General features: G+C 49.1%; 1 protein-coding gene across 2 annotated transcripts in view; it reads left to right on the top strand.

Moving 5' to 3' along the window:
• Positions 1 to 10,190, top strand: part of LOC310772940 (homeobox protein Meis1-like) — a 32,395-nt gene extending 22,205 nt beyond the window's left edge. The window contains exons 2-4 of one of the 2 annotated variants that reach the window (XR_014552528.1): positions 6,326 to 6,384; positions 8,372 to 8,461; positions 10,090 to 10,190. Coding sequence is in view for 1 of the 2 variants with exons in the window: in XM_083632893.1 (XP_083489019.1) it covers positions 6,326 to 6,384; positions 8,351 to 8,461; positions 10,090 to 10,148 (229 nt within the window). In the remaining variant the exon portion in view is untranslated. Of the gene's footprint in view, positions 1 to 6,325; positions 6,385 to 8,350; positions 8,462 to 10,089 lie in introns of both variants that reach the window. The other variant, XM_083632893.1, reaches the window with a different exon arrangement.
• The last annotated feature ends 460 nt before the right edge of the window (positions 10,191 to 10,650 follow it).

Consider the following 10,650-nt stretch of genomic DNA (forward strand, 5'->3'; position numbering starts at 1 on the left):
GTGAAAGTCCATGGAGGAGAGGTGAAACAGTCCCCCTTTGAGAGGCAGACAAAAGAGGGTGGAGGGGGGTATGGAGGGAGTGTGTGTGGATGAGAGAGAGAGAGAGAGAGAGAGAGTTAGACGGAGGTAGAACTATGTAAACACAGTGGCTGCCCTAAACGTGGGCCCTCTCTCTCTCTGACGTTCCCAAAAAACGATCCCGGCCTCGCTCCGCTTCACATCTGCACTAAATCAAACACGGCGGTGAGGTAATGCTCGTCTCTTGACTCCTGTTTTAACTTACAGAAGAAGACCGGGGGAAAAGGGGGGAAACTGTGATAGGATGAGCCAGAGGAAGCTTCCTTCACTCCTACCCCGGCTGCTCTCTCTCCCTCCCTGCCTTGTGAAAAGCTCCTTTGTGATAGTTTATGATAAATCCACAGATATGCTTGGTGCAGTCTGGTGGCAAGCTCTAAACTGTTACAGGGGGGCCTGTTAGGGCCATGAGAACTGATTCCATCAGTGTTGTTGACACTACAGTAGATTATCAGTGTCGGAGGTTCAGTAGCCCCAGACTGGCCCACCGACTGACTGGACCATAATTAGTGTTTGCTTATACTAAACACACCCTCCTCACGGGGTTAATTTGCATCCACTTCCTGGTCAAAGGACATTGGCTGTTTTTCTTCCCCCTCCTGCCAGTCGTCCTTTCTTTTGGGAGGGGATCAAACTAAAGCCTTCCTCCTTTGATTCCAGTGCGGAGCGACTCAATCGCTGGAGGTTTGGAATCTTTATTTGTGTCTGAAGCGGAAGTATGGAAGCAATGAGCTTTAATAGGAACCAGAGGACAGCCATGTTGGCAAACAGTGATCAGGGATTGAGTTCAGCACGTTCCCGTTCACATTGTGTTGCATCTAATCTTCCTGCAAAGACAGGCAGGGGCCCAGGAATTTGACTGGCAAACGGAAACTCAGCTCACTCCCTCTCACTGGCACGGGCTGTCCAAACGGGCATGAAACTCAGCTCACTCCCTCTCTCTGGCACGGGCTGTCCAAACGGGCAGGTCAGCCATGAAGGCAATAAACTGACAAGTATTTCTGTGTCACAATTTCAAAAGCCGCCTGCCCGCTTTGCACGCTCTACCGGGCTACATTTGGAGCAATCCGGCGCTGGTCTCATGGAGAGACATGTTTAGTATTTCTCTGCTTCTCTCCCCGTCTCACCCGAGCTCTGGCTCGCTTTCTTTCTTTCATCACAAACTCGTCAAACAAGTGACCCCGCTCCTGATTGGCTGGATTCCCTCAGATCTCCACGGCGATTGGCCGGCCAACCAGCCAGGCTCTCGCTCTCTCTCTCTCTCTCTCTCTCTCGCTGTCTCTCTCTCTCTCTCTCTTGGCTGTGCTCCAGGCTAGGGTGGTTTGGCATGAGGATTTCTCAGGGAAGGAATGCTGACAACAGGAGCGAGTTACCAGGTGTGGCTGCGAGTCAGTTAAGCAGAAACAAGGTCTTTCTGACAGATTGAGAGGAGGAAGCAAAAAAAAGGAATAGCAAGGCAAGCCCAGATTCAGACGGACTGGCTTGCTGTGATTTCAAACTGAAAATGACTCTGCCTTTCTATTTGTTGATATGATGCCTTTTCTCTTTTTCTTTTTTGTGTGCTATATGTAGATGCACTAGGGCTAGTCTATGTTGCGTTTAATGATTAAACAATATCCAGACAAAATGTCCCCTTCAGAAAGGTACTTCTTGGGTGTAAGGTTATGGAAGTCCCGTACACGCGCACACACGCACACACACACACACACACACACACACACACACACACACACACACACACACACACACACACACACACACACACACACACACACACACACACACACACACACACACACACACACACACACACACATACATTTAAATACTTTTATTTGGATCCAGAAGTAGTGCAACTATGAAAGATCCAAATATTTTGGAAGAGGCTTACAGTACAGTATATAATAATATATAACAGCACACTATGATAAAACCAAACATGGATGCATGTGCTTGAAGACACCGGAAAAAAGTACTGTAGCACAATGATAGCTTAATATCTAACAAATGCAGGCATTGGCGTATGTAAACATGTTTAGCACGCAAGGGTATACAAAACATCATCTTCTCCACACACACACACACACACACCCCACGTATAGCGTAACATGCATGCTAGCCAGGGTATTTAACACCTAAGCGAGCGCTCTGTGAGGCCCCCCTCTGTGCGAGTGAGCAGATATTAGTGGCCAGGGATGGAGTGTTGATCCAGCCTGGTGGAGATATAGTGGCCTCCTGCTGCCCTGGCTCCATCATTCATATCTGCCTGTTACTTCCCTCTGTGTCCCACACAGCCAAAACACCCAGAGCACCAGTCTACTCACTGCTCCGCCTCACCCTGTTTTTCCACTGAGGTTCTCTGTCACACGGACACGCATGCATGTACGTAAACACACGTGTCACAAGGACACGCATGCATGTACGTAAACACACGTGTCACAAGGACACGCATGCATGTACGTAAACACACGTGTCCCGCACGCTATTTCAGGTCACGTCGGTGAGAAGTGCAACTGCGGGTCGCTCGACAGTACTGTGTGAGGAATGCGGCGACATACACGTGCGCACGTTTTCGCATGCAGACGCCGAAGCATACTTGGCATACGCCGCGAGTGGCGTCTTTTGATATGCGACTTGAAAATGCGTTAAAGCTTTAATGGCTAGATGAAACCAGTTGGCCACATGAAACAGAGGTCTGGCCCTGCCCCCAGCAGCCCTGCCCCCAGCAGCTCCACTCTCTCCCGGGGTAATGTACACATTCTGAGCTGTATCCAGAGGAATGACCTCCCCGCGACCCCATAACCTTGCCTTTAATTATTTGTTTGAAGACAGCATGGAGTTCCCATGCTGAGAGGTACTCTGTGTGTGTTAGTGCGTGTGTGTGTGTGTGTGTGTGTGTGTGTGTGTGTGTGTGTGTGTGTGTGTGTGTGTGTGTGTGTGTGTGTGTGTGTGTGTGTGTGTGTGTGTGTGTGTGTGTGTGTGTTACTGTGCTCTAACATTGAGCAGAGGCAGGCCATAATAAGTTAGACCACCAGATGTAGATAATAAAACAGGGGCTTTGGGTTGGAGGTTTTTAGCCGGTGTCCCCTGTGAGCCTCCTGTGTTCTGGTTAGCCTACGGACACGCTGGCGGTGGCTGTGGTCACGTCCACGGTGTGGATGTGTGGATTTACGCATGTATGTTTTAGCGAGTGGTTGGGAATTGGGAGTCCCTGTGGTCAACCTCTGTCTCTCTCCCAGGGCCTCGGGTCCTTAGATCCATCCATCTCTCCATCCGTCCCTCCATATATCCATCCATCCTGCTGGAGCGGCCTTCATCTCTGGAGGATTCTCGGTGGTGTTGTTCTAAGCACACACCATTAGCAGCTCATGGGAGGAGGGAAAACAGTGTTATCAGGCCTGGCTCTGATAATCTCAATTGGCTTTACTCAGACTGATAAAAGGTGCTGTGAGGCCACCAGAGGGCCACTTGGTCACCCCACCCCCCTCCAGAGCACCACCCCGCCTCACGGTTACTGTGGCAACTTGTGTAGCGAATGAAAACAGAGTCCCTGTGTGTGTGTGTGTGTGTGTGTGTGTGTGTGTGTGTGTGTGTGTGTGTGTGTGTGTGTGTGTGTGTGTGTGTGTGTGTGTGTGTGTGTGTGTGTGTGTGTGTGTGTGTGTGTGTGTGTGTGTGTGTGTGTGATGGTGGTTGCCAATAGGGACTGTTGACAAGAAGCAGGTCAATCTCTGAATCAGCTTGCAGGGAAAATATTTGAATATCCATATGTTTGTCTATGCTGTAAAGAGCTGTTTTTCCATACTCAAAATTAGCATTTCAATGAGCGCAATGCAGCCTGATAGCAAAACAGTTTCATGTATACTTTATGTCATACATTTCCGATAAGACGTAGGAAAAACACAAGAAGAACGCTGTTTTTCCCATGGCGCAGCCGAGGGCATCACAAGCCAAATTCAAGTCAGTCAGTCAGTCAGTCAGTCAGTCAGGTACAGCTAATTGAGGTGATGCGCTTTGTCAGGTGGCCTCTAGAGGGCCAGACACGCTCCATGGGCCTGTACAGGATCTGTGCTTGTTTAAAACCACATTTAGAAGAAAAAAATCTGGAAAATGGGCTTTAATCATATGATAGTCTTCAGCGTGTGGAGGATTTGCTTTGCAGCGCTGGAAAGCGTGTGGGCAAATTTAGCACCTGGGAAGAACATTCCTAATATTATGTGTTTATGGTTCTGTCCCAGAATAGGTAGAATGCACATGGTTGTGATTTTGAGCCCCTTGGTGCGTCTGGGGAAGGAAAAAGGAGGACATATATTTTGGCAGGCCTTGCACTTTGAGCTAGCCCAGGGAGTGTGATAGCAGGAATGTCTTACTGTTTACTTGCTCAGCTGGTTTTGATGCTGGAAGCGTCTTTCTTTCCTAAGCACCACGGGCCTTTCTGACAGCAGAGATAACCAAGGATGCTTTCACCCCTTTATTCCATCCAAAAAACACCACTTTCACAGTTAATAAAACTTCATCCTCATTCCTCCCCTCAATCACAAATCATGCACTTCAATCATATAATTTCCAATCTAACTCTCTCGCGCACCTTCACCCGCCCCCTCCCTCCCTCCCTCCCTCTACTGTGTGTCGTTCTCTCTGTCGCTCATATGGATGCGTTTCATCTCTCTCTCTCTGGGGCTCTCTGGGGCTCGTGCCCCCCCCCCCCCACACACACACACACACACCCCTGCGTACCTGCACTCTGGATGCCCCCTGGCAAATGAGCACCGCGTTCTCTCTTTTCCCGACCGTGCGTTTTGTACGTTTAAGCATGTCACTTTGAGCGGGGCAGATTACAGGCGTTTAAGTTCATTGGAGAAGGTAAGGGCAGGTATCAGGGCTTCATGGGGGATTACGAGTCCAAATTGGTTCCAGCCCTCCCTTCCTTCTTAATGACCGGTCCTTTAGCCGTAGCGACGGTGCCGTGCCCCAGCCCGTACCTTAGGAGAAGGGGGTGGGGCTATTTTTTTCTTCCTCTTTTTTTTTTTTAAGAACCAGCAATGGGCTCCATGCTGGACAGCTCCACCATGATTTGAAACCTCTCTCTAATATCAACCACATGTGGGTACCTGTAGTGCTAAGTCCTTGCTGCCTTTTTACTATGTGAGAGAGAGAGAGAGAGAGAGAGAGAGAGAGAGAGGGAAAGGTGGAGAGCTTGCTCGGCCGGAGTGGCCAGCTTGTCTTTGACACAGCCCTAGGCGTCTCATTGCAAGGTAAAAAGGTTGCCCCTGGCTGGCAGTCACCTCCACATGACCTCCGGCTGTCCAGTGGAAAAGCCACAGGAGCGAGGCGGGCTGGGGAGGCTTTGTGGAACTGCACTTATTCGCCGCTGTGGTGGTGATAAAACTTCACACAGCCTAATTGATGGGCTCGCTGACATAACAATACCTTGTGAAAGCGCGGAGTGGCCATGCCTGGTCCTCATTTCTAGACAGCTGGAAGGGGAGCAGAACCCCCTACAATGCAGCCAGAGTGGGGGTCCCGGTGAGGAGAGAGGGGGTGAGGGTAGTGGTGGTGGTGGTGGTGGGGGGGGGGGGGGGGGGGGGGGGGGGGGTGAGGTGCAGGGTGCTGGGGAGTAATGAAAGGAACCATTTGTATCCTGCACTTCACTAACTTAAAACTTATTTAAAATTCCAATGAGTGATAACTCTCTAGCAATAACAGTGTTTTTAGGAAGATCAGAGGACAGAGCGCATAAAGTTGGGTAGTGTGTGTGTGTGTGTGGGGGGGGGGGGGGGGGGGAGAAACAAGCTGTACAAGCTTGAGAAAGAAAGAGAGGGAGAGAGAGAGAGAAAGAGAGAGAGAGAGAAACAGAGAGAGAGAGAAACAGAGAGAGAGAGAAACAGAGAGAGAGAGAGAGATGTGCCACACTGAGGAATCTTCCTCTGTGCCCAAGCTGCACTTAATACTTGAGGAATGTCTCCCTGGTGCCCATGGCAACCCAACGTAATCAAAAGCTTTATTAAACGAGGGGGGAATAGATCATAAGGAACATTAAAAGTATCCCTCGCTGGGTTCCCAAGTCAGCACACAATTGCCCTTTGTTTGTTGCTGTTTTGTTGGGAGCGCCTCTCCCAAGCCTAATGTTGCCATAAAGTCATGCACAAGTGTTTTGTCTTTGTGGTGGCGTGTGATGTATCCTCCTCTGTGTGTGAATGCCGGCTGATTTAACGTTTGTTTTTCTCCTCTCTCTCTCTCTTCTCTCTACCAGGTTCATTAACGCCAGGAGAAGAATAGTACAGCCCATGATTGACCAGTCAAATCGAGCAGGTAAATAAAATACAATAAAAAACTAAGAGCAACCCAGCCTACGTTACAGAATGCAGCGTTTCCAAGCGTACCGACACACTCTTTTCAAATCCCTTGCTGGCATGCACATGGCATGCCTGGAGGCCATCTTTTTAAGGGAGTACCTGCCCTCCGCCCCCCAAAAAAACAGCCTCTCTATGCCCTCCTCCTCTCCTGCCTCCCATCTTCCCCTTTCCCATTTTCTCAATGGGATGTGCTCAGTGCTGTTTTGCTGATTGACTCTAATTGGAGATTTCCCAATCTAAGTGGAGAGAGAGAGAGGTACATTAGCACTCTCTCTGTGAATTACTAATTGGACACAAGAGGAGCGCCAGAAACGCTAGCAGCAATTTAAGAGTTATCTCCTTTTTTAGGCTGTTTTGTGCTTCTTTGCTGTCTAGGGGTAGAGGGGGCTTCCCTCACTCCCCCCCCCCCCCATCCCCCCCCCCCATTTATCCCCTCAAGCGTCACTGTTCTGAATTTTGATCTTCAGCACATTTGAAATATCAAGGCCTCTACTTAGCTCACTATGGCTTCTATACGTCAATACTTCAGTTTAACAGTATCAATTAATTTATTTTGGGTCATGAAAAATGCCCTTAGGAGGGAGAATGAGTTTTATATGATGCATTGATCTGTGCTGTCCTGAGTTAACGCTTATGCAGGGAGAGATTTCCATTCCTTTGAAACGGATTATGGCAAGCGTCATATTACAAATTGATAACGCATTGATTTACCATATCTGCTGTGGTCAGATGACAAAAAGCACTGAGAAATGGAGTAGTAAACATGCCACGCTGAGATCCAGAGAGGAATGGATGCAGTCACCCTAAGCTGCATTGACTATGGCATTACCAAAAAGAAGCCAGGCAATTTGTCTTTGAGAGGGAAAAGCTTTTTTGTTGATTAGCGAGCTCGCTCTCTAGAAAGTCTCTGCAAATTGGGGTGGAGATTGTGCAAGTTAACTTTTTAATTATTGAAATGAGATGCACTCTCAAATGCAGGCGACTCTTTCTACAGTTATTGTGCTCTTGTGGGGAATATTTGCAATAGCAAAGCAATCTCTCAAAGACAGCATGATTAGCAGCTTCCCCTAATCTTTCAGATTTGCAGATTAGCCAGGATAATAGTGTTATAGTCCTGGATATAATAATAATATACTGTTTGTTACAGACTCCAAAGACATTACTACATTAGGGCTATTAATAGACAATACAAGATACAACTGAGCAAATTGATTGCTACTGTAGTATCATTATAAATGTATACAATTCTGATCATAGATAATCAGGTAAATCATGCATAATAATGACTTGGCTTGTATACATTTCAGTAATGCTAATTACTAATAATAACATAAGATTGTGCTATAAGAGTGCAGATATGTTCTGTATGTGCCATCTAATGGCTGCTGATTTGAGCACTGATTGTGTGTGTGCGTGTGCTGCGTGTGTGTGTGTGTGTGTGTGTGTGTGTGTGTGTGTGTGTGTGTGTGTGTGTGTGTGTGTGTTGTGTGTGTGTGCGTGTGCTGCGTGTGTGTGCGTGTGCTGCGTGTGTTGGGTGAATTGCTTGTCTTGGCAGAAATTCTTCTCGTCCTGTCAAACTGCATGCTTTCTTTTCTTGCTTAGAGAACAATGCATCTCCTCTGTTCTCTAATGCAACAATTAGTGTGTGTGTTTTTGAATGACACCGGCTGTGTGTGTATGCATGTGTGTGCGCGTGCTTTTGTGTGTGTATGTGTGCGTGTGCTGCATGCGTGTGTATGTTTGCGTGCGAGGACACACTGTACGCGTGTTTGCATGCCGCGCGTCAGTCATTGCGGTCCATAAACACGAGGACAATGTCTTACAGTATGTTTGGGCTTGAGCTGGGACAATTGCTGATTGTCTGGTGTGTCTTCTCTTCTTCTTCCCTCCCTTTTTCGTGTCCACGTTTTGACTACAATCAGGTTTTCTTCTTGATCCTTCAGTGAGCCAAGGAGCAGCGTACAGTCCGGAAGGCCAGCCAATGGGCAGCTTCGTGCTGGACGGTCAGCAACACATGGGGATCCGGCCAGCTGGTAAGTCCCTCCATCTCCCTCCCGCCTCGCTCTTCCCACTGTCATGCCTGCTACACCAGTCACCAGCTTTCCCCTCTGTTACTGTAGAGCTGCCACACATCACCAGTGTTCTGTTACTGTAGAGCTGCCACACATCACCAGTGTTCTGTTACTGTAGAGCTGCCACACATCACCAGTGTTCTGTTACTGTAGAGCTGCCACACATCACCAGTGTTCTGTTACTGTAGAGCTGCCACACATCACCAGCGTTCCCCTCTGTTACTGTAGAGCAGCCACACATCACCAGCGTTCCCCTCTGTTACTGTAGAGCTGCCACATATCACCAGCGTTCCCCTCTGTTACTGTAGAGTAGCCACACATCACCAGCGTTCCCCTCTGTTACTGTAGAGCAGCCACACATCACCAGCGTTCCCCTCTGTTACTGTAGAGAGCCACACATCACCAGCGTTCCCCGCTGTTACTGTAGAGCAGCCACACATCACCAGCGTTCCCCTCTGTTACTGTAGAGCAGCCACACATCACCAGCGTTCCCCTCTGTTACTGTAGAGCTGCCACACATCACCAGCATTCCCCTCTGTTACTGTAGGGCTGCCACACATCACCAGTGTTCTGTTACTGTAGAGCTGCCACACATCACCAGCGTTCCCCTCTGTTACTGTAGAGCTGCCACACATCACCAGCGTTCCCCTCTGTTACTGTAGAGCTGCCACACATCACCAGTGTTCCCCTCTGTTACTGTAGAGCTGCCACACATCACCAGCGTTCCCCTCTGTTACTGTAGAGCAGCCACACATCACCAGCGTTCCCCTCTGTTACTGTAGAGCAGCCACACATCACCAGCGTTCCCCTCTGTTACTGTAGAGCAGCCACACATCACCAGCGTTCCCCTCTGTTACTGTAGAGCTGCCACACATCACCAGCGTTCCCCTCTGTTACTGTAGAGCAGCCACACATCACCAGCGTTCCCCTCTGTTACTGTAGAGCTGCCACACATCACCAGCGTTCCCCTCTGTTACTGTAGAGCTGCCACACATCACCAGCATTCCCCTCTGTTACTGTAGAGCTGCCACACATCACCAGCGTTCCCCTCTGTTACTGTAGAGCTGCCACACATCACCAGCGTTCCCTCTGTTACTGTAGAGCTGCCACACATCACCAGCGTTCCCCTCTGTTACTGTAGAGCTGCCACACATCACCAGCAGAAGAGGGTGTGACTTAGGCACTGAGATTTAGTTGTCTCAGCATGGAGTAGCTCCCCATGGCAGCCACATAAACCCTAACCCTAACCCTAACCAACCTTACACTCCCACAATAGCATCGCCCCTGGACAGAGTCCCTTCCCCCTGCACCTGTGCCTGCTGCTTGCCTTGCTTGTCTCCTCTCTAACATGTCATACCTGGCAAAAATAATTCACTCACAAATGATGGTAACCCAAAGGGATTTGCGGGTTGTGGTACGGAATCAAAACAACATCACTACTTCAGAGCATGGTGCTCTCCTCCCGCCATCGTCATTTCCCATCTAAACCCTAACCAGCTTCACCTTCTGTCTATCAGCCACTCTCCTCTGAGCCCTCTGTGATTGGACCTCCTGCTGACTCTTCTCTGGCCTTTCTCTTCTCTTTCTAGGGCCTATGAGTGGAATGGGGATGAATATGGGCATGGATGGGCAATGGCACTACATGTAACATCCATCTTGTAAAGCAAAACGCAAAGAAAAAGGGGGAAGTAAGTACTGGGCTCTTTTCCTTGGTATTTTACACTTTTGGGGCTTGTGGATTATTGTTTTTTGTTTTGTTTTTTTGCTACCCCTCCCTACCGTGGCCATCATTTTACAGCAAGCTCCCTCTGACCCCCCCTACTCGCCAGCTATCCGTTAGCATGCAGGGCTGTTTTAGCATGATGCTTTCAGAGGTAGACAGCGGGTTGGGGGGCAGTAGCCAAGGATGAATGGAAGACTTGGGTATGGGGGGAGCTGTCCTGGAGAGGGGGGCCGACTTGTGGCGCCAGACAACAGAAACGACAACAGAAGAAGGAGGGGAAGGAACAACCTGGCATGGCGGGCGCACGCAAATTTATTTATCACAACAGCGCCATCGCTCTCCCCATCCCGGCCATCGCTCTCCCCATCCCGGCCATCGCTCTCCCCATCCTGGACAGCCAATGCAAATGTTGGACATTTAGGGAAAA

Source organism: Poromitra crassiceps, assembly GCF_964638095.1.
Source record: "Poromitra crassiceps genome assembly, chromosome: 3".
Classification (NCBI taxonomy): Eukaryota; Metazoa; Chordata; class Actinopteri; order Beryciformes; family Melamphaidae; genus Poromitra; species Poromitra crassiceps.